The 26,656-nt window shown below is 53.8% G+C and overlaps 1 protein-coding gene across 1 annotated transcript in view; it reads right to left on the bottom strand.

Annotated features, from left to right (window-relative positions):
• Window positions 1-26,656, bottom strand: part of LOC147095704 (uncharacterized) — a 280,778-nt gene that overhangs the window by 101,284 nt on the left and 152,838 nt on the right. The window contains exons 37-50 of the mRNA XM_085974754.1: window positions 25,566-25,673; window positions 23,612-23,719; window positions 22,197-22,250; window positions 20,241-20,294; window positions 17,158-17,265; window positions 10,636-10,689; window positions 9,210-9,263; window positions 9,059-9,112; window positions 7,277-7,330; window positions 5,719-5,826; window positions 3,620-3,673; window positions 1,728-1,781; window positions 1,577-1,630; window positions 137-190 (exon numbers count right to left, since the gene is read on the bottom strand). Coding sequence (XP_085830880.1) covers window positions 137-190; window positions 1,577-1,630; window positions 1,728-1,781; window positions 3,620-3,673; window positions 5,719-5,826; window positions 7,277-7,330; window positions 9,059-9,112; window positions 9,210-9,263; window positions 10,636-10,689; window positions 17,158-17,265; window positions 20,241-20,294; window positions 22,197-22,250; window positions 23,612-23,719; window positions 25,566-25,673 — 972 coding nt within the window. The remainder of the gene's footprint in view (window positions 1-136; window positions 191-1,576; window positions 1,631-1,727; window positions 1,782-3,619; window positions 3,674-5,718; window positions 5,827-7,276; window positions 7,331-9,058; window positions 9,113-9,209; window positions 9,264-10,635; window positions 10,690-17,157; window positions 17,266-20,240; window positions 20,295-22,196; window positions 22,251-23,611; window positions 23,720-25,565; window positions 25,674-26,656) is intronic.

Raw genomic sequence — 26,656 nt, 5'->3', positions numbered from 1 at the left:
GCACACAAGGGAAAGGGTAAGGTGCCCCCCACCTTAGCTCTGTCACCGCGCCCCTTCCTATCCCCTTCCCGACACAGGCAGACCCTCGTCGCTCCTCGGAATGATAATTAAACGATGGATTCTCAGAATCCGTTACCTTGCTTCCTTTTTCTCCCTCTCGCCCCTCTGGGCCGCGAGCTCCGGCTGGACCCTGTGAGAAAACAAGAGAGACAGAACCAGACGTTAAATCTGGAGGTGGAGATGGAGAGACAGGGACAACCACCAGCACCGGGGAGGTAAGGAGAGGGGGATGACATTAGAAAATACGAGAAGGCCTTTGCGCCCAACGAGCCGTTCATTTATGGCAGATCAACCCCAACTCACTGCATCCTCCCTGAGCGAATCTCCAATGAACCCCTTCCAATGGTCTCCTGAGTAACTCATTCCACGGCGCTATCACCCTTACTCCGGGGAAGAAGACATCCTTGCTTACGTCTACCGCGTTCATGATTAACTTGTGTCCCCCACGCCCGGCATTTGAACCCCTCGTCGCAATCAACAATTTCTTCATCGTCTTACATGGGTTGCATTGAGTGCCTCTGGGAGTCCGAATGAGGGCACGATTATGCCAAGCTCAATGTAGGAACGGTGCCAGGCAATGTTGGTGTTACCCACTTCAATGGTCCTCAGATATAGACCTTACACAGACCCTAGACCCAGATACGGACCTCACACAGCTCCTAGAGTCTGATATAGACCTCACACAGCTCCTAGTACCTGATACAGACCTCACACAGCTCCTAGACCCTGATACAGACCTCACACAGCTCCTAGACCCTGATACGGACCTCACACAGCTCCTAGACCCTGATACAGACCTCACACAGCTCCTAGACCCTGATACAGATCTCACACAGCTCCTAGACCCTGATACAGACCTCACACAGCTCCTAGACCCTGATACGGACCTCACACAGCTCCTAGACCCTGATACAGATCTCACACAGCTCCTAGAGCCTGATATAGACCTCACACAGCTCCTAGAGCCTGATATAGACCTCACACAGCTCCTAGAGTCTAATATAGACCTCACACAGCTCGTAGAGCCGGATACAGACCTCACACAGCTCCTAGACCCTGATACAGATCTCACACAGCTCCTAGAGTCTGATATAGACCTCACACAGCTCCTAGTACCTGATACAGACCTCACACAGCTCCTAGACCCTGATACAGATCTCACACAGACCCTAGATCCAGATATGGACCCACACAGCTCCTAGACCCAAAATATGGACATCACCCAGCTCCTAGACCCTGATATGGACCCACACAGCTCCAAGACCCTGATATAGACCTCACACAGCTCCTAGACCCTGATATAGACCTCATACGGACCCTAGACCCAGATACGGACCTCACACAGCTCCAAGACCTCACATTTGGACCATACATGGCTCCTGGACTCCAGATCAGCTCCGAGCAGGGGATCAAGCCTGGGGCCTTGGTGTTCGCTTATGTGTCAGGCACTCACCAAATTAACCCACTAAGGCTAAGGGATTCCGTATGGATAACGTTATTGCAAATGTTTGCTTACCCTCTTTCCGAGAGGACCTGGTGGGCCCACTTCACCGGTTGGACCTGGAGACCCCTGTGTGATAAGGAACGAGAGAGAGAAAGGGGTCAAACAACCTGCAGAGCTGCCCAAAAGACTGCGGGATCAGAGCACTCCCTCCATCGCTACTTACAGCTTGCCCTTGCTCGCCATCTTCTCCCACTTCACCTTTGGCACCATCATGACCCTAAAAAGGCAAGAAAAGAAACACAGGTCTAAGAATGACTACAATCAATCAGCCCAGCTTGGCGGGCGCAGCTGAAACCTTCTTATAAAAGGGACATGTAAAGGGTGGGGCCAAATTTTTGAACCGGTTAACAACTGGCTCCGAAGAGCAATTTCTGCATATTCCTTTCTCCCAGCACTGCAGGCGCACTTCTCAGTTGCACAGACTCTCAGCCGCAAGGTGACGGGCCGAGTCCTATAGCGCAGCAGGCCACCGCCATGCTCGCAAGGAGTTATGGATCAGATACATCGAGAGCTCGCAGTTAGACAACGCCAAGCCTTGCCCAAGAACCGGTAGAAGGAAGGGAAGACCGAGGGAAGGGAGGAGCTCCAGGGTATTGAGGTCCTCAAAAGTAAGTTGGAATGAGTTAGGGCAGAAAAACACGAGGCTCTAGGGCGGGGGAAGAGTGCACAGGATGAGGGAGTAGGATCTCAGGGCGAACAAGCAAGAAAGCAACAGCCACAATAGTGTTGCTAAAATAGAGTGAAGCAAGATGGGATTCTGATGGAAAGAGGGGTTATTGGGTAGAGATGGGAGAATAACCTATCAGAAAACACACTTTACTTGTATCCTGTCCACCAGGGAGGGGAGCTAGAACAGCCTGTCCATATATGGGAGCAGTATTCACATCGAGAACAGCCTGTCCATATATGGGAGCAGTATTCACATCGAGAACAGCCTGTCCATATATGGGAGCAGTAGTCATGTGTAGAACAGTGACCCGATGTCAACAGTAAAAGGATCAATAAATCTCATCATGTTGTCTTGGCCAATTATTTAATTGAAATACCTCGGATAGAGGGAGGGGGGAAGAGCGTGCAGAATGGAGGGTCCCATAGTGCAGGACACAGCCTTGTTGAAAAGGGCAGAAGGGAAGAGGAGGTTGTTGTTTTTGTATCTTTGCACTCTTCCCTTGGAGGACAGTGTGGAGTAGAGCAAAGATTCACTGGCTGATTAACAGTCTGGCAGGGTGGCGATGTTATTGTTTTTCGTATCTTCGCACTCTTCGCTTGCAGAACAGTGTGAAGTAGAGGGCGTATTCTCAGGCTGATTGACAGCCTGTGTCTCCTTCCACAGCCGTAACCATCGTTATACCAGGTGTGGTTAGTCCTACACAGCAGGAGGGTTGGATGAGTGACACACACCCACTGGATGAGAGTATCCCAATGGGATGTCAATCCAGAATTCAGGGCCGGAGCTGCGGTCTCCACTCCCCGGGACTGTGGTTTGAACCCTGCACCTTCTGACTCGGAGGTAGGAGTGCTACCACTGAGCCAAAGGCTCGCTCCAGATTAGGTGACAAAAAGCTTGGGTTTCAAAAGACTGTAGATTGTAGCAGAAAGGGATGATTGAGGGAGGCGACAAATTCCAAGTGGCCAGGGAAAGCCTGGAGCTGGAGCAGAAGAAAGTGCGATGAATTTTGATCCAACACAGGAAGGATACAGGAAGGAGAAAGACTTGCAAGCTCCCCTCCAAGTCACACACCACCCTGACTTGGACATGTATTGGCCGTTCCTTCATCGTCGCTGGGTCAAAATCCGGGAACTCCCTCCCTAACAGCACTGTGGGAGTGCCTTCACCACACGGACTGCAGCAGTTCAAGAAGGCAGCTCACCACCACCTTCTCAAGGGCAACTAGGGATGGGCAATAAATGCTGGCCTTGCCAGCGACGCCCAGATCCCCAGAATGAAAAAAAAGACAGAAGAAGGAACAAGCGAGAAAAGCTCAAACAGCAGCAGCATCGATAAGATTTTTAAATAAGACGATGATAATAAGGTTGCAGTCCTTTGACACTTACGCGTGGTCCAACTTCACCAGGAGGTCCAGGATCACCAGGGAAACCAACAGGACCCTATGAGGAGAAAGAGATAGAATAAACGGGAGGTCAGCCAACCTGCAGCATCACTAGCGCCCGGTTACAGCAGTGGATTCAGTCACTGGTCAATGGCCGGTAACACCAGTGGGTTCAAGAGTCAACGGTCAATGGCCGGTAACACCAGTGGGTTCAAGAGTCAACGGTCAATGGCCGGTAACACCAGAGGGTTCAAGAGTCAATGGTCAATGGCCGGTAACACCAGAGGGTTCAGAAAATGGTCAGTGCCCAGTAACACCAGTGGGTTCAAAGAGTCAATGGTCAATAGCCGGTAACACCAGTGGGTTCAGACAGTCAATGGTGAATGCCCAGTAACACCAGTGGGTTCAGGCAGTCAATGGTCAATGGCCGGTAACACCAGTGGGTTCAGACAGTCAATGGTGAATGCCCAGTAACACCAGTGGGTTCAAGAGTCAATGGTCAATGGCCGGTAACACCAGTGGGTTCAAGAGTCAATGATCAATGGCCGGTAACACCAGAGGGTTCAGAAAATGGTCAGTGCCCAGTAACACCAGTGGGTTCAAAGAGTCAATGGTCAATGGCCGGTAACACCAGTGGGTTCAGACAGTCAATGGTCAATGCCCAGTAACACCAGTGGGTTCAGGCAGTCAATGGTCAATGGCCGGTAACACCAGTGGGTTCAGAGAGTCAATGGTCAATAGCCAGTAACACCAGTGGGTTCAGAGAGTCAATGGTCAATGCCCAGTAACACCAGTGGGTTCAGAGAGTCAATGGTCAATGCCCAGTAACACCAGTGGGTTCAGGCAGTCAATGGTCAATGCCCAGTAACACCAGTGGGTTCAGGCAGTCAATGGTCAATAGCCGGTAACACCAGTGGGTTCAGAGAGTCAATGGTCAATGCCCAGTAACACCAGTGGGTTCAGACAGTCAATGGTCAATGCCCAGTAACACCAGTGGGTTCAGGCAGTCAATGGTCAATGCCCGGTAACACCAGTGGGTTCAGGCATTCAGTGGTCCTCAGGAACCCCTACTTACTAATCACCGTAGAGGGAAGGCAACCAGCACAGGACATTCGTAGGACAACCTTACTCCAGAAACTGCGGTCTGCTTTGACTATCCTTTTTAGGAACATTAGGAACAGGCGTAGCCATTCAGCTCCTTGAGCCTGCTCCGCCATTGAATTTGATCATGGCTGATCTGCATCTCAATTCCATTTCCCCACCTTTGCTCTGTATCCCTCGATGACCTTACCCAACAAAAATCTATTGATCTCAGTCCTGAAAGATGTACTTGACCCCCAGCGTCCACCACCTTTAGGGGGAGAGACTTACAAATTTCTACTGCCCTTGGTGTAAAGAAGTGCTTCCTGATTTCCCTCCTGAATGGCTTAGCTCCATTTTAAGATTGTTTTAACACTTTAAAGCTGGCTGCCCTGTCAACAAATATCAATTTCTGTCACGATGTTGTCCGCTGCAAGAGCAGATGCGGAATAAAGCTCCCACTACTCCGCCCCAACCCCAAGCCTCCGCATTCCCCACACCACCCATCCCGAGGTCTCTCAGTGGGACTGCCGATCGGTACCATTGGGTGTTGGCGGCCAATGCCCACTTGGAACTGGGTTGAGATGGTCCCAAACTCACTTCACACGGGGTGGGGGTGGGGGCCGCCTCACAGTCAGCTGACAGCGGAGACCTGCATCCCATCGGTCAGGGCTGGAATTGAACCCAAGACCCGGAGGTGAAAGGGCAGCATCTCACCCACTTGCACCACCGACTGGGTTCCCCACACTGGTTCTTGTCGAGCTCAGCGTATTCCAGAACCACTGTAGTCAATAGCCTAACAACTACAGCCATTAAGTCTATGCTATACACAGCAAGACACGGCTCAATACAAGGTGAGGCCATTGCCTCAGCCTGGTACATGGAACTCTGAACCATGCCCCCCCCCCCCACTCTTCCCAGAGATAAAGGGCCTAAACCTCTCCGTCATCGGCTCGCTGAAAGCTCAACACTGCAGCCATTGAAAGGAATTGAAAATATCAGGCAGATTAGCGGCTGACTTACAGGATTGCCCTTGGGTCCATCGTCACCAGTGGGTCCTTTGGTTCCTGCAGGTCCAGCACTGCCTGGTTGTCCAGACTCTCCTTTCTCTCCTCTTTCACCTTTAGGACCCTGTTTTTAAAAAAAACCATATGAAAATGAGCGGGTTATTGCGTACCCGTTAGATCGACGCTCTCCTTTTAGGTTCGCTCCGGTTTTCTCTCCCAGCCACGCTCCCTCTTGCTGGGCTCTGGTTCCAGTGGGTACCTGGCCAGCCTCCAGCCTTCAGCGACAGCCCAGTCTGGCTCTGGCCTCACCCAGCTTCCACGTGCCTGCACCTTCCTGCGGCGCTCCAGAGGTGGGAAGTAGCAGGATGGGCAGCCACTTTAGTTTTTACATTGAGACAGAAACAGCAACTCGCCTTTAAACAGCGCCTCAAGGTAGAAAGAAAAGTGTCCTGAGTGGCTTCACAGGGGCGCGATCGGACAAAAAAATGGACACAAAGCAAAGAAGAAGATTTGAGGAATGGTGACTTGGTCAAAGAGGTGGGTTTTAAGGAGGGTCTCGGAGGAGAGAAAGAAAGACTTGCATTTATATAGCGCCTTTCACGACCACCGGACGTCCCAAAGTGCTTCTCAGCCAATGAAGTACCTTTGAAGTGTCGTCACTGTTGTAATGTGGGAAATGCGGCAGCCAAAATTGCGCACAGCAAGCTCCCACAAACAGCAATGTAATAATGACCAGATAATCTGTTTTTAGTGATGTTGATTGAGGGATAAATATTGGCCACAACACTGGGGGTAACTCTCCTGCTCTTCTTCAAAATAGTGCCATGGGATCTTTTACATCCACCTGAGAGGGCAGATGGGACTTCGGTTTAACGTTTTATCCAAAAGACGGCATCTCCGACAGTGCGGCGCTCCCTCAGCACTGCACTGGAGTGTCAGCCTAGCTTTATGTGCCTAAGCCCCTGGAGCGGGACTCGAACCCACAACCTCTGACTCAGAGGCGAGGGTGCTGCTCACTGAGCTACAGCTGACACTGAGGGAGCCGGAGAGGTTTGGAGGGGGAATTCCAGAGCTTAGGGCCTAGGTGGCTGAAGGCACGGCCACCAATGGTGGGACAGAGAGGGGATGCAGAAGGAAACCACGTGATAGGTGGAAGTTCGAACCATTTCCTTGGGTTGGATCTGTGTTAATCAGCTCAGAAGAGCCCCAAGTGTGGAGTATTCAGCCAATGCAGTGGAATGAAACAGGCCATAATTGCAGGTGTTCCTTACATGCATAATGTTTAGCAGGGGAGGGACCATCCTCTGAGTCACTTAGAACCTCTGCCCTTCCACGTCATCACATGATTGAGTAACACATCAGTCTGAGATCAGTGCGACTCAATGCCTGAAGTTCTGACGGGGGTGGATGATACCAGATTATTGCATCTCCCTCCCCAGCCCGCGTAGCTATCTGTTCCTCCCAATCTGACTTAACGACAATTGCCCGCTTTCTAGATATATTTCTTAACCCTTTTGACGTCTCGGGGCCGAAACAGTTCCATACTTTGCTGAGCTCCCAGATGGAGTACATACCCTACGACCGGGAACGCCTTGGATTCCTGGAGTGCCGGATTCACCAGATTCACCCTGAAGGGAAGACGACATTTATTGTACAGATGAGGTGAACGACAATTACAGCAGCTCGATAACTGTTCTCGATAGTCCACATCAATTTACAACACAGTCCGCCCCCACCCCCAAGTTTGTCAAGCAGTTATAACATGTCAAAATAATTGAAATATACATCCTAATTAAAAAGTGGTTCTTTCGCTCTTGTGTCTCTATGTCCAGTCTAGTGGTCATCCGTCTCACCCTACAGTGCAGCCACTCACAGTCTCTCTGGTTTACTGATCATTTAACTCACTACATACCATCTCCTTTCCATTGAAATCGAATCACAATATCCTCAATTCTCAGTCTCTCCAAGAACCTCTAAACTCGCCTGCGTTAGTTTTCCTGTAATCTAAAGGCTTTGAAAATCCAAGCACAGCATCGTCTAGCCATCGCCTCTCGAGTTCGCTCTGCTCGTATTATTTCCAATCTTGCCGTGTGTTCTGCACCAGGGCCTTCACTTCACTTGGGGTTTCCCGAGACAAGAAGAAAGATGACGAGCAACTTTCCAGTCTCTCTCGGTCCAGTTTATTAACCGTTCAACTGACTCTGTGACCCAGAATAAACCGGTTATACAGATCACATCGAGTCTATGGCACAGAATCAGGCCATTCGGCCCAACTGGTCCATGCCGGTGTTTATGCTCCCCACGAGCCTCCTCCCACCTTACTTCACAATAAAAGAACATAAGACGTAGAAGCAGGAGTAGGTCATTTGGCCCCTCATTCCTGCTCCGCTATTCAATAAGATCATGGCTGATCTGATCTTGACCTCAACTCCACTTCCCTGCCCGCTCCCTGATGTGCCTTCAATAACCACAAAACTAGAAGTTATAGGCTTAAACAAGTTGGCTTTTAATCACTAAGATCAGAGCTACATCTCAACACACCGACTGGCTCACAGGAATGAGTCATACAGATCCGGGGATCTTTATGTAAGAGAAGTCAGGGGCGGAGCCAAGAGCCAAGACCTGGAACCTTCCAGGTTAGTCAGGAAAGAGGAAGTGAAACTATACACAGTGTGGGGGAGGGTAATATACATGAGTACAGGAAATACAGGATCAAGGCAAACAGATTTCATTACACTCCCCATAACCCTTGGCTCCCTTATAACATTCATAAATCTGTCTATCTCCACCTTTAATATATTCAATGACTCCGCCTCCACAGCTCTCTGGGGAAGAGAATTCCAAAGATTCACGACCCTCTGAGAGAAGAAATTCCTCCTCATTTCCATTTTAAATGGGTGTCCCCTTATTCTGAAATTATGCCCCCTAATCCTAGATTCCCCCATGAGGGGAAACATTCTCTCTGTAGCTACCCTGTCGAGCCCCTTCTGAATCTTATATGTTTCAGTAAGATCCCCTCTCATTCTTCTAAACTCCAATGAGTTTAGGCCCAACCTGCTCAACCTTTCCTTATAAGACAACCCCTTCATCTCCGGAATCAACCTCGTGAACCTTCTCTGAACCGCCTCCAATACAAGTATATCCTTCCTTATTAGTGACTATCTTATTTTTAGGTCCCCTAGTTCTGGACTCCCCCAGAAGTGGAAGCACCTTTTCTACGTCGACCCTATCAAAGCCCTTTCATTATCTTAAAGACCTCTATCAAGTCAGCCCTCAGTCTTCTCTTTCCTTGTGCTGTACAAAAACTATAATGTTATCCCTTTCTTCCGATGAGTTAGGCTTTTCCGACAGCTTACCTTTTCACCGATAGACCCTGGGTTACCGAGACCTCCGGGGGGACCTTGGGGACCCTGTGAAGAAAAAGATGACAAGAGTGGGGGGTCAGAGGTCAGCACGGCCATGCGTTTGCAAACTGTGAACTCAAATTATAAATGAAGCTTGGCTTACATCTGCTCCGGAAGGACCAGCTGGGCCTCTTGGACCTGGAGGGCCTGGTGGACCCTGCAGAGGGAAAGACAAAGAGAATCAGGAGTGACAATATCTTAGGACATTACAGGAGGAGGTTAGAACATAAGACGATGTGCCTTCAATAACCACAAAACTAGAAGTTATAGACCTTAACAAGTTGGCTTTTAATCACTAAGATCAGAGATAACATCTCAACACACCGACTGGCTCGCAGGAATGAGTCATATAGATCCTGGGATCTTTATGTAAGAGAAGTCAGGGGCGGTGCCAAGAGCCAAGACCTGGAACATTCCAGGTTAGTCAGGAAAGAGGAAGTGAAACTATACACCGTGTGGGGGAGGGTAATATACATGAGTGCAAAACGAATACAGGCAAGCCAAACAGATTTCATTACAACGTAGGAGCAGGAATAGGCCACTTGGCCCCTCGAGTCTGCTCCACCATTCAATAAGATCATGGCCGATCTGATCTTGGGCTCAGCTCCATTTCCCTGCCTGCTCCCCATAACCCATCACTCCCTTATTGCTCAAAAATCTGTCTCTCTCCACCTTAAATGTATTTAATGACCCAGCCTCCACGGCTCTCTGGGGCAGAGAATTCCACAGATTTACCACCCTCTGAGAGAAGAAATTCCTCCTCATCTCAGTTTTAAATGGACGACCCACCCCTTATTCTGAAACTATGCCGCCTAGTTCTAGATACCCCCACGAGGGGAAACATCCTCTCTGCATCCACCCTGTCGAGCCCCCTCTGAATCTTATATGTTTCAATAAGATCACCTCTCATTCTTCTAAACTCCAATGAGTATAGGCCCAACCTGCTCAACCTTTCTTCATGTCAACCCCCTCATCCCAGGAACCAACCTAGTGAACCTTCTCTGAACTGCCTCCTCCAATGCAAGTATATCCCTCCTTAAATAAAGAGACCAAAACTGTACGCAGTACTCCAGGTGTGGTCTCACCAATACCCTGTACAGTTGTAGCAAGACTTTCCTGCTTTTATACTCCAGCCCTCTTGCAATAAAGGCCAACATTCTATTTGCCTTCCTAATTACTTGCTGTACCTGCACACTACCTTGTTGTGTTTCATGCACAAGGACCCCCAGGTCCCTCTGTACTGCAGTATTTTGTAATCTCTCTCCATTTAAATAATAATTTGCTTTTTTCTTTTTCTTACCAAAGTGGCTAACCTCACACTTTCCCACATTATACGCCATCTGCCAAATGTTTGCCCACTCACGCAGCCAGCCTATATCTCTTAACAGTACAGTTTGAAGCTCAGATTTTTCTGAACCATTCATTGTATAATTGCACAAAGAACATAAAGAGAAATATACACCTGACCCTGTAACATGAAGCTCACACAGAAAGTACTATTAAAATCCGAGACCTCCACAGAAACTCACCATGGGACCAACATCGCCAGTTTCGCCTTTCTCTCCTGAAGGCCCAGGCATTCCCTGAAATATAAAACAATACACGTCAGGTCAACACCATAGTATCTCCGCATACAGCACATCCTATGCATCCACTCCACTACAAAATACAGAGTGGCACAGTGTGGGGGGAGGATCGTACGGTGAGGTAGCACAGTGTGGGGGGGAGGATCGTACGGTGAGGTAGCACAGTGTGGGGGGGAGGATCGTACGGTGAGGTAGCACAGTGTGGGGGGAGGATCGTACGGTGAGGTAGCACAGTGTGGGGGGAGGATCGTACAGTGAGGTAGCACAGTGTGGGGGGAGGATCGTACGGTGAGGTAGCACAGTGTGGGGGGAGGATCGTACAGTGAGGTAGCACAGTGTGGGGGGGAGGATCGTACGGTGAGGTAGCACAGTGTGGGGGGAGGATCGTACGGTGAGGTAGCACAGTGTGGGGGGAGGATCGTACGGTGAGGTAGCACAGTGTGGGGGGAGGATCGTACGGTGAGGTAGCACAGTGTGGGGGGAGGATCGTACGGTGAGGTAGCACAGTGTGGGGGGAGGATCGTACAGTGAGGTAGCACAGTGTGGGGGGAGGATCGTACGGTGAGGTAGCACAGTGTGGGGGGAGGATCGTACGGTGAGGTAGCACAGTGTGGGGGGAGGATCGTACGGTGAGGTAGCACAGTGTGGGGGGAGGATCGTACGGTGAGGTAGCACAGTGTGGATGGAGGATCGTACGGTGAGGTAGCACAGTGTGGGGGGAGGATCGTACGGTGAGGTAGCACAGTGTGGGGGGGAGGATCGTACGGTGAGGTAGCACAGTGTGGGGGGAGGATCGTACGGTGAGGTAGCACAGTGTGGGGGGAGGATCGTACAGTGAGGTAGCACAGTGTGGGGGGAGGATCGTACGGTGAGGTAGCACAGTGTGTGGGGGAGGATCGTACGGTGAGGTAGCACAGTGTGGGGGGAGAATCGTATGGTGAGGTAGCACAGTGTGGGGGGAGGATCGTACGGTGAGGTAGCACAGTGTGGGGGGGAGGATCGTACAGTGAGGTAGCACAGTGTGGGGGGAGGATCGTACGGTGAGGTAGCACAGTGTGGGGGGAGGATCGTATGGTGAGGTAGCACAGTGTGGGGGGAGGATCGTACAGTGAGGTAGCACAGTGTGGATGGAGGATCGTACGGTGAGGTAGCACAGTGTGGGGGGAGGATCGTACAGTGAGGTAGCACAGTGTGGATGGAGGATCGTACGGTGAGGTAGCACAGTGTGGGGGGGAGGATCGTACGGTGAGGTAGCACAGTGTGGGGGGAGGATCGTACAGTGAGGTAGCACAGTGTGGGGGGAGGATCGTACGGTGAGGTAGCACAGTGTGGGGGGAGGATCGTACGGTGAGGTAGCACAGTGTGGGGGGAGGATCGTACAGTGAGGTAGCACAGTGTGGATGGAGGATCGTACGGTGAGGTAGCACAGTGTGGGGGGAGGATCGTACAGTGAGGTAGCACAGTGTGGATGGAGGATCGTACGGTGAGGTAGCACAGTGTGGGGGGGAGGATCGTACGGTGAGGTAGCACAGTGTGGGGGGGGATCGTACGGTGAGGTAGCACAGTGTGGATGGAGGATCGTACGGTGAGGTAGCACAGTGTGGGGGGAGGATCGTACAGTGAGGTAGCACAGTGTGGATGGAGGATCGTACGGTGAGGTAGCACAGTGTGGGGGGGAGGATCGTACGGTGAGGTAGCACAGTGTGGGGGGAGGATCGTACGGTGAGGTAGCACAGTGTGGGGGGAGGATCGTACGGTGAGGTAGCACAGTGTGGGGGGGAGGATTGTACGGTGAGGTAGCACAGTGTGGGGGGAGGATCGTACAGTGAGGTAGCACAGTGTGGGGGGGAGGACCGTACGGTGAGGTAGAACAGTGTGGGGGGGGAGGATCGTACGGTGAGGTAGCACAGTGTGGGGGGAGGATCGCACGGTGAGGTAGCACAGTGTGGGGGAGGATCGTACGGTGAGGTAGCACAGTGTGGGGGGAGGATCGTACGGTGAGGTAGCACAGTGTCAGGGGAGGATCGTACGGTGAGGTAGCACAGTGTGGGGGGAGGATCGTACGGTGAGGTAGCACAGTGTGGGGGGGGATCGTACGGTGAGGTAGCACAGTGTGGGGGGGGATCGCACGGTGAGGTAGCACAGTGTGGGGGGAGGATCGTACGGTGAGGTAGCACAGTGTGGGGGGAGGATCGTACGGTGAGGTAGCACAGTGTGGGGGGGGATCGTACGGTGAGGTAGCACAGTGTGGGGGGAGGATCGTGCGGTGAGGTAGCACAGTGTGGGGGGAGGATCGTGCGGTGAGGTAGCACAGTGTGGGGGGAGGATCGTACGGTGAGGTAGCACAGTGTGGGGGGAGGATCGTACGGTGAGGTAGCACAGTGTGGGGGGAGGATCGTACAGTGAGGTAGCACAGTGTGGGGGGAGGATCGTACGGTGAGGTAGCACAGTGTGGGGGGAGGATCGTACGGTGAGGTAGCACACTGTGGGGGGGAGGATCGTGCGGTGAGGTAGCACAGTGTGGGGGGAGGATCGTACGGTGAGGTAGCACAGTGTGGGGGGAGGATCGTGCGGTGAGGTAGCACAGTGTGGGGGGAGGATCGTACGGTGAGGTAGCACACTGTGGGGGGGAGGATCGTGCGGTGAGGTAGCACAGTGTGGGGGGAGGATCGTACGGTGAGGTAACACAGTGTGGGGGGAGGATCGTACGGTGAGGTAACACAGTGTGGGGGGAGGATCGTACGGTGAGGTAGCACAGTGTGGGGGGAGGATCGTACGGTGAGGTAGCACACTGTGGGGGGGAGGATCGTGCGGTGAGGTAGCACAGTGTGGGGGGAGGATCGTACGGTGAGGTAGCACTGTGGGGGGAGGATCGTACGGTGAGGTAGCACAGTGTGGGGGAGGATCGTACGGTGAGGTAGCACAGTGTGGGGGAGGGGATCGTACGGTGAGGTAGCACAGTGTGGGGGGAGGATCGTACGGTGAGGTAGCACAGTGTGGGGGGGGATCGTACGGTGAGGTAGCACAGTGTGGGGGAGGGGATCGTACGGTGAGGTAGCACAGTGTGGGGGGAGGATCGTACGGTGAGGTAGCACAGTGTGGGGGGGGATCGTACGGTGAGGTAGCACAGTGTGGGGGGGGATCGTACGGTGAGGTAGCACAGTGTGAGGGGGAGGATCGTACGGTGAGGTAGCACAGTGTGGGGGAGGATCGTACGGTGAGGTAGCACAGTGTGGGGGGGAGGATCGTACGGTGAGGTAGCACAGTGTGGGGGAGGATCGTACGGTGAGGTAGCACAGTGTGGGGGGGAGGGTCGTACGGTGAGGTAGCACAGTGTGGGGGGAAGATCGTACGGTGAGGTAGCACAGTGTGGGGGGAGGATCGTACGGTGAGGTAGCACAGTGTGGGGGGAGGGTCGTACGGTGAGGTAGCACAGTGTGGGGGGGAGGATCGTACGGTGAGGTAGCACAGTGTGGGGGGGGATCGTACGGTGAGGTAGCAGAGTGTGGGGGGGGAGGATCCTACGGTGAGGTAGCACAGTGTGGGGGGAGGATCGTACCGTGAGGCGGCACAGTGTGGGGGGAGGATCGTACGGTGAGGTAGCACAGTGTGGGGGGGGATCGTACGGTGAGGTAACACAGTGTGGGGGGGAGGATCGTACGGTGAGGTAGCACAGTGTGGGGGAGGGTCGTACGGTGAGGTAGCACAGTGTGGGGGGAGGATCGTACGGTGAGGTAGCACAGTGTGGGGGGAGGATCGTACGGTGAGGTAGCACAGTGTGGGGGGAGGATCGTACGGTGAGGTAGCACAGTGTGGGGGGGAGGATCGTACGGTGAGGTAGCACAGTGTGGGGGGAGGATCGTACGGTGAGGTAGCACAGTGTGGGGGAGGATCGTACGGTGAGGTAGCACAGTGTGGGGGGAGGATCGTACGGTGAGGTAGCACAGTGTGGGGGGAAGATCGTACGGTGAGGTAGCACAGTGTGGGGGGAGGATCGTACGGTGAGGTAGCACAGTGTGGGGGGAGGATCGTACGGTGAGGTAGCACAGTGTGAGGGGGAGGATCGTACGGTGAGGTAGCACAGTGTGGGGGGAGGATCGTACAGTGAGGTAGCACAGTGTGGGGGGAGGATCGTACGGTGAGGTAGCACATTGTGGGGGGAGGATCGTACGGTGAGGTAACACAGTGTGGGGGGGGATCGTACGGTGAGGTAGCACAGTGTGGGGGGAGGATCGTACGGTGAGGTAGCACAGTGTGGGGGGAAGATCGTACGGTGAGGTAGCACAGTGTGGGGGGGAGGATCGTACGGTGAGGTAGCACAGTGTGGGGGGAGGATCGTACGGTGAGGTAGCACAGTGTGGGGGGAGGATCGTACGGTGAGGTAGCACAGTGTGGGGGAGGATCGTACGGTGAGGTAGCACAGTGTGGGGGGGGAGGATCGTACGGTGAGGTAGCACAGTGTGGGGGGAGGATCGTACGGTGAGGTAGCACAGTGTGGGGGGGGATCGTACGGTGAGGTAGCACAGTGTGGGGGAGGATCGTACGGTGAGGTAGCACAGTGTGGGGGGAGGATCGTACGGTGAGGTAGCACAGTGTGGGGGGGAGGAACGTACGGTGAGGTAGCACAGTGTGGGGGGGAGGATTGTACGGTGAGGTAGCACAGTGTGGGGGGAGGATCGTACGGTGAGGTAGCACAGTGTGGGGGGGAGGAACGTACGGTGAGGTAGCACAGTGTGGGGGGAGGATCGTACAGTGAGGTAGCACAGTGTGGGGGGAGGATCGTACGGTGAGGTAGCACAGTGTGGGGGGAGGATCGTACGGTGAGGTAGCACAGTGTGGGGGGAGGATCGTACGGTGAGGTAGCACAGTGTGGGGGGAGGATCGTACAGTGAGGTAGCACAGTGTGGGGGGAGGATCGTACGGTGAGGTAGCACAGTGTGGGGGGAGGATCGTACGGTGAGGTAGCACAGTGTGGGGGGGAGGATCGTACGGTGAGGTAGCACAGTGTGGGGGGAGGATCGTACAGTGAGGTAGCACAGTGTGGGGGAGGATCGTACGGTGAGGTAGCACAGTGTGGGGGGAGGATCGTACGGTGAGGTAGCACAGTGTGGGGGGGGATCGTACGGTGAAGTAGCACAGTGTGGGGGGGAGGATTGTACGGTGAGGTAGCACAGTGTGGGGGGAGGATCGTACGGTGAGGTAGCACAGTGTGGGGGGAGGATCGTACGGTGAGGTAGCACAGTGTGGGGGGAGGATCGTACGGTGAGGTAGCACAGTGTGGGGGGGAGGAACGTACGGTGAGGTAGCACAGTGTGGGGGGGAGGATTGTACGGTGAGGTAGCACAGTGTGGGGGGAGGATCGTACGGTGAGGTAGCACAGTGTGGGGGGGAGGAACGTACGGTGAGGTAGCACAGTGTGGGGGGAGGATCGTACAGTGAGGTAGCACAGTGTGGGGGGAGGATCGTACGGTGAGGTAGCACAGTGTGGGGGGAGGATCGTACGGTGAGGTAGCACAGTGTGGGGGGAGGATCGTACGGTGAGGTAGCACAGTGTGGGGGGAGGATCGTACAGTGAGGTAGCACAGTGTGGGGGAGGATCGTACGGTGAGGTAGCACAGTGTGGGGGGAGGATCGTACGGTGAGGTAGCACAGTGTGGGGGGGAGGATCGTACGGTGAGGTAGCACAGTGTGGGGGGAGGATCGTACAGTGAGGTAGCACAGTGTGGGGGAGGATCGTACGGTGAGGTAGCACAGTGTGGGGGGAGGATCGTACGGTGAGGTAGCACAGTGTGGGGGGGGATCGTACGGTGAAGTAGCACAGTGTGGGGGGGAGGATTGTACGGTGAGGTAGCACAGTGTGGGGGGAGGATCGTACGGTGAGGTAGCACAGTGTGGGGGAGGATCGTACGGTGAGGTAGCACAGTGTGGGGGGGAGGATTGTACGGTGAGGTAGCACAGTGTGGGGGGAGGATCGTACGGTGAGGTAGCACAGTGTGGGGGGGAGGAACGTACGGTGAGGTAGCACAGTGTGGGGGGAGGATCGTACAGTGAGGTAGCACAGTGTGGGGGAGGATCGTACGGTGAGGTAGCACAGTGTGGGGGGAGGATCGTACGGTGAGGTAGCACAGTGTGGGGGGGGATCGTACGGTGAGGTAGCACAGTGTGGGGGGGAGGATCGTACGGTGAGGTAGCACAGTGTGGGGGGAGGATCGTACGGTGAGGTAGCACAGTGTCAGGGGAGGATCGTACGGTGAGGTAGCAGAGAGTGGGGGGAGGGGAGGATCGTACGGAGGGCGGAGACCCATGCGGAGCGGATTCCATCTCCCATTCCTCCCGCGGTTTGTCACCATTCCCTCCCCCGCCCCGTATCACTATTGTCCCCTCCCTGCCCAGGAATTTCAGGCTCCAATATCACCAATGCCTCTTTCCTTTCAATCCTTGATTGGACCAGTATCAGACACTCACCTGCAGACCAATTGGACCAGGCGACCCTGGGAACCCCCTTGGACCTTCATCGCCCTTCTGTCCGAAGTAGCCTTGCTGACCTCTGGCTCCAGTCTCTCCATCAGCACCCTGAGGACACAGAACCCAGTGAGTCACAACACAGCAACAGTATCAGGCAGGTGAAACCCTTCGTCCCGTCTAACCCACCGACCGGCAGAATTCACTCGCCGCCTTTCAAATCAGCTTCAATCCCATTTGTGGGCAAGAGCCTGTTGAGATCCTTCTTGAAACGCATCTGCGTCTCAGATCTGCTCCACGTACTTACTGACCTCTCAGTGAATCAGAAAGCTACCAAGGTGGTCACTGAGGGGAGATGCCCTCATTGGGCAAGTCCAGTGTTGAGGCCGATAACTGAGGGGTCACTTCAAGCCACAATTATGAAGGTGATTCCAAGTAGCAATCTGCAGCTTTCCCATGGACTGCAGGGGACGGGCAAGAGCCGCGAATGTATTTCCCATCAACTGTCCAGGGGTCAAAGGAGCGTTGGATGGCGAACCTCACGAAAGTGGTGTGTCTTAACCGCGAATAATCCTTGCTACTCAGCAAGTACGGTCGGACTTTTTGCCAAACCCTAAGCATAGGAACATAGGACAGGGAGAGGCCATTCAATGAGATCATGGCTGATCTGTGATCTAACTCCATAAACTCGCCTTTGGCCCATATCCCTTAATACCTTTGGTTAACAAAAATCTATCAATCTCCGATTTAAAATTAACAATTGATCTCGCATCAATTGTCGTTTGCGGAAGAGAGTTCCAAACTTCGACCACCCTCTGTGTGTAGAAGTGTTTCCTAATTTCACTCCTGAAAGGTCTGGCTCTAATTTTTTAGACTCTGCCCCCTAGTCCTAGAATCCCCAACCAGTGGTAATGGTTTCTCTCTATCTACCCTATCTGTTCCCCTTAATATCCTGAAAACCTTGTTCCATGTTCAAAATAGAAACTGTTGGGGGTAATGTTAACCTAACTCGCCGGGCGGGAAGCCCACGGGATCGGGCGGAACGCCGGTTTTACACCCCGCCCAATGTTACTCCCCACTGACTTCAATGGGGAGTAACATTGGGCAGGGGGGGGGGTGCGGAGTGGGTATTAAAGCAGCGTCGCCCCCAATCCCGTCAGTTCCTCCACGGGTGGATTGGGCTAAAATTGCTCCCTGTGGTTTTTTTCTGAATTTACCACGGTTTCATTGCAGGGTCTGTTTTTTTTTTATCCCCCACTGATATTCTCCACTCTCTATAGCCGGAAACTGGCAAAAAAAAACGGCCTCAATGATCTGTGCATATCTGAAGGAATTGGAACAATTATGTAGAGCTACCTTATCTGAACTGGGAATTTTGTGATCTGTCAAATATCCTATTATTCAGAACCGTTCTTATACAGCGCCTTTCATGGCCTCAGGTTGTCACAAAGCGCTTTACAGTCAATTTTTGACGTGTAGTCACCATTGTAACATAAGGAACACAGCAAGGTCCCACAAACAGCAATGCGATAATGACCAGAGAATCTGTTTTTAGTGGTGCTCTTTGAGGGGTAAATATTGGCCCCAGGACATCGGGGAGAACTCCGATGCTCTTCTTCGAAACAGTGCCATGGGATCTACTGTGTCCTCGAGTTTAACGTCTCATCTGAAAGACGGCACCTCCGACAGTGCTGCGCTCCCTCAGTACTGCCCCTCCGACAGTGCAGCGCTCCCTCAGTACTGCCCCTCCGACAGTGCAGCACTCCCTCAGTACTGCCCCTCCGACAGTGCAGCGCTCTCTCAGTACTGCCCCTCCGACAGTGCAGCGCTCCCTCTGTACTACCCCTCCGACAGTGCAGCGCTCCCTCAGTGCTGCCCCTCCGACAGTGCAGCGCTCCCTCTGTACTGCCCCTCCGACAGTGCAGCGCTCCCTCAGTACTGCCCCTCCGACAGTGCAGCGCTCCCTCAGTACTGCCCCTCCGACAGTGCAGCGTTCCCTCAGTACTGCCCCTCCGACAGTGCAGCGCTCCCTCAGTACAGCCCCTCCGACAGTGCAGCGCTCCCTCAGTACTGCCCCTCCGACAGTGCAGCGTTCCCTCAGTACTGCCCCTCCGACAGTGCAGCGTTCCCTCAGTACTGCCCCTCCGACAGTGCAGCGCTCCCTCAGTACAGCCCCTCCGACAGTGCAGCGCTCCCTCAGTACTGCCCCTCCGACAGTGCAGCGTTCCCTCAGTACTGCCCCTCCGACAGTGCAGCGTTCCCTCAGTACTGCCCCTCCGACAGTGCAGCGTTCCCTCAGTACTGCCCCTCCGACAGTGCAGCGCTCCCTCAGTACTGCCCCTCCGACAGTGCGGCGCTCCCTCAGTACTGCCCCTCCGACAGTGCGGCGCTCCCTCAGTACTGCCCCTCCGACAGTGCGGCGCTCCCTCAGTACTGCCCCTCCGACAGTGCGGCGCTCCCTCAGTACTGCCCCTCCGACAGTGCGGCGCTCCCTCAGTACTGCCCCTCCGACAGTGCGGCGCTCCCTCAGTACTGCCCCTCCGACAGTGCGGCGCTCCCTCAGTACTGCCCCTCCGACAGTGCGGCGCTCCCTCAGTACTGCCCCTCCGACAGTGCGGCGCTCCCTCAGTACTGCCCCTCCGACAGTGCGGCGCTCCCTCAGTACTGCCCCTCCCACAGTGCGGCGCTCCCTCAGTACTGCCCCTCCGCCAGTGCGGCGCTCACTCAGTACTGCCCCTCCGACAGTGCGGCGCTCCCTCAGTACTGCCCATCCGACAGTGCAGCACTCTCAGTAGTGCCCCTCTGACAGTGCAGCGCTCCCTCAGTACTGCCCCTCCGACAGTGCAGCGCTCCCTCAGTACTGCCCCTCCGACAGTGCAGCGCTCCCTCAGTACTGCACTGGGAGTGTCAGCCTAGATTTTTGCACTCAAGTCCCTGGAGTGGGCTCGAACCCACAACCTTCTGACCCAGAGGCGAGATTGCTACCCACCGAGCCACTGTTAACACTGCAATCAAGTCTAGTTATTCAAATGTACAAATAAAAGGTCCTGAAAGATCGCTTGATCCCTATAATGGTGGATACTTACAGAAGGACCTGGTTGACCAACGGGACCAATTGGGCCTGGAGGACCAGGGGGACCCTGCACAAGATAAAACACACACACAAACTGTTACAAATCCGATGCATGAAAACGATTTAAAAAATAAAACACAGAAATTATTTACCAGCTATGTTTAGATTATACAAAGGGCACTCAAACATTTTGTGCATTTCTGTAGCTTTATATTGCAACTTAAAAGGCCCAACTGATTTTCTATTGTTGCCGATTTAATTTAAAATAATGCTCGTGGCTGGGGGAAGCTCTGAATTGTATGAAGCCAGAGATGGGGAGGTGAGCAAGACCAATGGAGTGGTCGATATTTGTTACGAATTCAATACCAATGTTCAGACTCCTCACTGGAGCACGTCCCACAGGTGAAAGCTGCTCTCTGGTAGTTTTCCAAGTGTTCATTGTTCACATGTAGGCCTCAACACCAAGGCCCTGAAATTCCACAGGAGCCTAGACACCCAGGGCTGGATTTTCATTCAGAAGTCGGGAAGGAGGCGGGACTACAACTTTCGGGTTTTAGTCCCGCCTCCATCGAGATGCGGCCAATCCACGCGATTTTCCCTTGATTGACCTTGTTGAGCCCGCCCAGCGGGCTTAGCAGGCCAGTTAAGGGCCACCCAGCAACAGGTGACGTCACAGACTGAAATTTCATCTGTCAAGACGTGTTGACAGATGAAATATCAGTGTTTCACAGCTGTTTGAAGCTGTCAAACACTGACGGTCTTACTTCTAACCTGAGTCCTTCTACGCAGACTCAGTTAGAAATCTCGCCGGCACTGAAAGCTGCAGGCTGTCACTTTTGGCAGCTCGTGGCCATTCTGCTTTCTGTGCCGGCTGAATGATGGACTCCCGAAGCCTAGAGGAAGGAAGGCTGAAAAGTTAAGTACAGATAATTTAAACTTCTTTACACACTTTAGACACACCAAACACACTTACCTTTGCACTCATCACTCACCTGAACACCGACATCTCGACCCCTCCAAGTCCTTCAACCCGACGGCCCGCCTCCTCTAACCTGGCATGGTTTGGAGCCGTCGGGAATCCCACACGACACCCCTCAAAATAGGGATTAGGCTAAAAACTGCCTGTTAACTACCTGTTAACAGGCAGTTAATTGGCACTAATCCCGTCCCGCCTCGGGTCGGCGGGTCCCAGTGCTGAGCGGGTACCCGCCTCCTTTGAAACTTACATGGAGGCGGGTTTTTGGCGGGCTGGTGTCGGGACCCCCGAATTCGGGATTTTCACCCCCCGCACGCCTAAAAGCCCGCCTCACGGCACACTGAAAATCAACCCTGAAGGCTCTGAAATTCCACATGAGCCTGGACACCAAGGCTCTGAAATTCCACAGGAGCCTAGACACCAAGGCCCTGAAATTCCACAGGAGCCTAGGCACCAAGGCCCTGAAATTCCACAGGAGCCTAGACACCAAGGCCCTGAAATTCCACAGGAGCCTAGACACCAAGGCCCTGAAATTCCACAGGAGCCTAGACACCAAGGCCCTGAAATTCCACAGGAGCCTAGACACCAAGGCCCTGAAATTCCACAGGAGCCTAGACACCAAGGCCCTGAAATTCCACAGGAGCCTAGACACCAAGGCCCTGAAATTCCACAGGAGCCTAGACACCAAGGCCCTGAAATTCCACAGGAGCCTAGACACCAAGGCCCTGAAATTCCACAGGAGCCTAGACACCAAGGCCCTGAAATTCCACAGGAGCCTAGACACCAAGGCCCTCCCTATAGTTTAGTTTGGTGCAGACATGGTCAAGTTTAGGATGATGCCCATTTAGTTACCCGCTTCCCTCTGATTCCCATGGTTAGTTTGGCATATGAAGATTCACACAGATAAGGGCTGATGCACCCAGGCACTGTCCCCCTCCCGGTTTGTTAGCGTCAGTTTGGAATGAAGAATGGTGAATTGAAAGTTGTACTCACGTGTTCACCTTTGTTACCCTTCCTTCCCTTATGTCCTGCCTCTCCAATTTCACCCTGAAAAACAAGGAGGAAAAAGAAAACCTCATTTACTCGTGATTAGCGCACATAATTGAATCAGAAAACCCACCAGTTTGCTTCACTCATCCAATTGTATTTGAACTGTCAGTAGATTCTGTGCTGCACACCCAGACCCACGCTGGGTCCCACAGGGGGATGGTCGGGGTCGTTCTGTGGGAACTGACTCCTGAACCTTGTGTTCACGTGAAATCTCCACCACAATTGCTTCATGTTCATGGGACAGGCTTACAAGTACTTCCTGCAGCTGTGACCTTTCTTTCAAATGCAAAATACTTTATGGACACCAGTTGAGCAGACAAGGACTTCTCTCCCATAGATGGGAGTGGCAACATCCCATACTGTCCCAATCAATGGGACGGGGCACACTGGAGTGTTGCCACTGCGGTTCCCAAGTTTGGAAAAAAAAAACGCATACTACTTCACCTTTCATGCCCCTCAATCTTTTTCTCTGCCAAATATCTATCCCATTCCTTGTTGTGTTTGCCGAGACCACCTGCCTCCCCAACGCAGACGCTTCCATTTATTCAGCTCCCCCCGTACAACGTAATCCAATCCGCTCACCCTCCCTCCTCTCCGGCGGAGGCCATGTTCCCTTGCTGCAGGCTCTGTGATTCCATCAAACAGACCATTTGAGCTTGAGTTTATCTGCACCCCTTAGAATCGTCAACTCCGCAGTAAGATCCCCTCTGAGCCCCATCATGTGAACATTCCCAGGCACTGCGGCCTGTCCCGTAGCTCAGGTGCCTAATTCAAGGTAGCGCTTTAGTTCCACATATCTGACTGAGCTAAAACGCCACCAAGCAACCGTGGTTCAGAACTAAAGTATGGAATGGATGGCAAGATATTATACTGCAGAATATATCACACAATGCACAACTGTATCATAGAATCATAGAAATTTATGGCACAGAAGGAGGCCATTCGGCCCATCCTGTCCGTGCCGGCCGACAAAGAGCTATCCGCCCTAATCCCACTTTCCAGCACTTGGTCCGTAGCCTTGTAGGTTACGGCACTTCAAGTGCACACCCGTTTAGGTCAGAATACCACACGGTCCTGCAAATGCACGGGTCCCCGAAATTCCACAGGAGTTCCCTCCCGACCCCCTCACTGTAACTCTGGCAGGAGACCACCCACACAGTGTAAATGGCTGCGAACGGCCGTTTTCGCTCCTTCGCCGTGGGGCTCGCGCTGGTCTCTTGCCGAGTTTTGCCGGGAAACCACCAACCCCCACCCGCCGTCCCGCAACCCCGCCCCCCTCGTGAGATTTTCCAGGTCCTGTAGAACTCGAATCGTCTGCTTGCTTGAAGAACCGTGGTTGTCTATGAAGTGGGCCTTACCTTGTCACCGTCCTCACCGGGAACTCCTGGGGTCCCTGCAGGTCCCGGGAGACCAACTGGGCCTTGGACACCATCTCGACCAGCTGGACCTATCGGGCCCTTCTCACCCTGCAATCAGAGACAGGAAAAGGCAATTTGTAAACGTTGACAGCTCGGCTCAAAGTCAATCACTGCTGTGTTCCTCTCCCCGCGACCACTCGATCGATTTGGAACCGGCCGGCCGGTTTTACACTGTACGCTATCGCCATTGCACTTCCACACAATGGACCGTCACCATAGCCTTTCCACGAGAGAAAGAGCGAGGTTGGCTTCACATTTACACACCAGGGCAGCACTGAACCTGCTGTTCTTAGGGTGAGTAACCAGACGGCTAAGGCAGCACTTAATGCCCAGCCCTCGCTGCCCTGGGGGACATTAAAAGGGGAAAAATTCAGTCGCGCCCCCTTTGGGGCACTAACTTCGCCGGGGCGCTACCGAAAAAGTTAGCGCCCCCATGTCGTTAATTGAGTGGTAGCACCCCAAGCAGGAGGCGGGGCACTACTGGAAGCGCTCCCCCTCCCTCCTGGGGCGCTACCATTTAATATCGCACCGCTACATGCAACAGCGCACCGCCCGTCGGCACGTAGCGCCGCGGTACTACAGGCCTCCCTCTCCTGATTAAAGGGGAGGGGCCTAGCGCAGCGCACACCGGAGCCCTGCTGGACCACCACGGATCCGGGTGTCGGGAAAACAGCCCGGCACTCAAGAGGAGTGTCGGTCTGACCGATCGCGGCCGGCACCCCGTAGCAGGAGGCCAGAGGGGGCAGGTGCTGGCAGGCGGCCCCCCCAAATAAAAATGGCCGCCCGGCACTTGCCCTTTAATTTGCGCCGCTGCGGCTGCAAAAACGCCACCCTGACCCTGTCGGACCGAAGTTTGCAGCCGGGGCGCGGCGCGCGGCGCTACTGGCTACAGCCGCTGCTAGCCTCCCGCTGAATTTCGCGGGAGGTGTTAGCAGCGCCACGCCTGGGCGCTAATTGCTTTGTGCCCCGTTAGTGTCCCCCTGGCGCGCTAACGGGAGGCGCAAAGCAGACCAATTTTTCCCCTTAAGAGTCAGTTAACCCTGTAGTGCGGGACTGAAGTCACGTGTAGGTCAGAGCAGGTGAGGGGTAGCAGGTCCCCTTCCCTGGAGGGCATGACTGAACCAGCTTGGAAGTTTACATGCTCATTTCTCTGGTCCCGGCCCAAAATTGACTCGATTTATTGAGTACAATTTCACTACTTGTGGTGGGATTTGAACTCTTGATTTGGGTTCCAAAACCACAATGACTAGGCTATTATTTTTTTTTATTCATACAGGATGTAGGCATCGCTGGCAAGGCCAGCATTTATTGCCCATCCCTAATTTCCCTTGAGAAGGTGGTGGTGAGCCGCCTTCTTGAACCGCTGCAGTCCGTGTGGTGAAGGTGCTCCCACAGTGCTGTTAGGGAGGGAGTTCCAGAACTTTGACCCAGCGACGAAGGATCGGCGATATATTTCCAAGTCATGATGGTGCGTGACTTGGAGGGGAACTTGGAGGTGGTGGTGTTCCCATGCGCCTGCTGCCCTTGTCCTTCTAGGTGGTGGAGGTCGTGGGTTTGGGAGGTGCTGCCGAAGATGCTACCTGGGGATTAAGACTGAATCAATGGAGCCCGCCTCCGCCTGTAGCTTATTCTAAATGGATCATCCACACGCATCTCAACACATGTTTAATTGATGCGAAATAGACACAAGGACAATGAGTCAATGTCCTCTGGGAGCTCCCGTTCTCTTATTATGTTGATTAAAGGCCCATTCTCGGTCAGTGAGTTCTGTAGGGAACAAGCAGACACACTTTTCCACCTCCAAACCAACAGACACACTTCCCCCCCACCCCCACCCCCCCCGCACCAATGGACACACTTACCCCCCCACCCCAGAACGAACGGACTCACTTACCGGCACTCCTTTTTCTCCGGCAGGGCCGGGTGGTCCCTGAGGTCCTGGACGTCCCGGGAGGCCAATGGGACCACCTGGACCTGACTTCCCTCTCGTACCTGGGGAGCCCTGAGGAGTGAAAGGGATTGAAGAATGAGTGAAGAGGCAGCTGAAAGCCCATAAGTTCACCAAAGGGGGAAAACTGTTACCTGCAAGTGTAGCTATCGCCAATGATTGCTGCACCTTTGGAATTAATAAGGTGTCACTGGACTCGACTGCTTAAAGAACTACCCCCAACCCCACCCCAATGGCAGGGGTCTCCAACTGCGACCCGTGGGTCATATGCCACCCCCCAGACTCCGTGCCGCCCGGCCCTCTGTCCTATTTCTTATTCGCCGGTTCCTCCTGTTTGAATCATGGGGGTCAGGGACCGTCGGAAAGGGCGGTTCTCAGTGCCGCTGCCTCACCGTTTGGCTAAATCCACAAGCTGAACGTCACCACCTATCAGTGTCGGCAACTCGAGATATTTGCCGACGAATGGGAACGTGGACATAAACCTTACAGCTGTCCCCAGAGGCTCCATGACACGCTCCGAGGCAAACGACAAAGGCTGTGGCACCCTCTGCCCTGGAGCGTGTGCTTTAACCCAGGGCCATGCCGCACCATCACCATATCCTCAGTTGCCTCCTAGGGCTTGATTTCCCTCTTTAGTCCGGCCCAAAGTTGGGCAAGACAGCAGTGGAAAAAGGGGCAGAAATTGGGCAATGCGGCCTACCTGATTTCCTCTCCCCCTGACCCCACCCCCCCCTCCTTCCCTGCAAATGCCGAGGTAGAGGGGCAGGTGTATGGGCCATTTCCCTCCCGACAGCCCCTGTCCCCGTGGCTCCCTGGGACACCCAGGTGAACCCTAACAGAAAGCCCAGGGTCGCGGTGCACAAGGCCTCAGATGTATAAAGGGCTAAAAGGATTAAATTATGAGGACAGGTTGCTTAGACTAGGCTTGTATTCCCTTTGAGTATAGAAGATTAAGGGGTGATCTAATTGAGGTGTTTATGATTAAAGGATTTGTTAGGGGAGAGAGAAATTATTTCCTCTGGTGGGGGGAGTCCAGA

This window comes from Somniosus microcephalus, unplaced genomic scaffold (assembly GCF_052327205.1).
Source record: "Somniosus microcephalus isolate GS21.2 unplaced genomic scaffold, FLI_Smic_1.0 unresolved_chr1, whole genome shotgun sequence".
In the NCBI taxonomy this organism is placed as follows: Eukaryota; Metazoa; Chordata; class Chondrichthyes; order Squaliformes; family Somniosidae; genus Somniosus; species Somniosus microcephalus.
The sequence above is the reverse complement of the archived record's forward strand: the minus strand, read 5'-3'. Positions and strand labels throughout refer to the sequence as shown.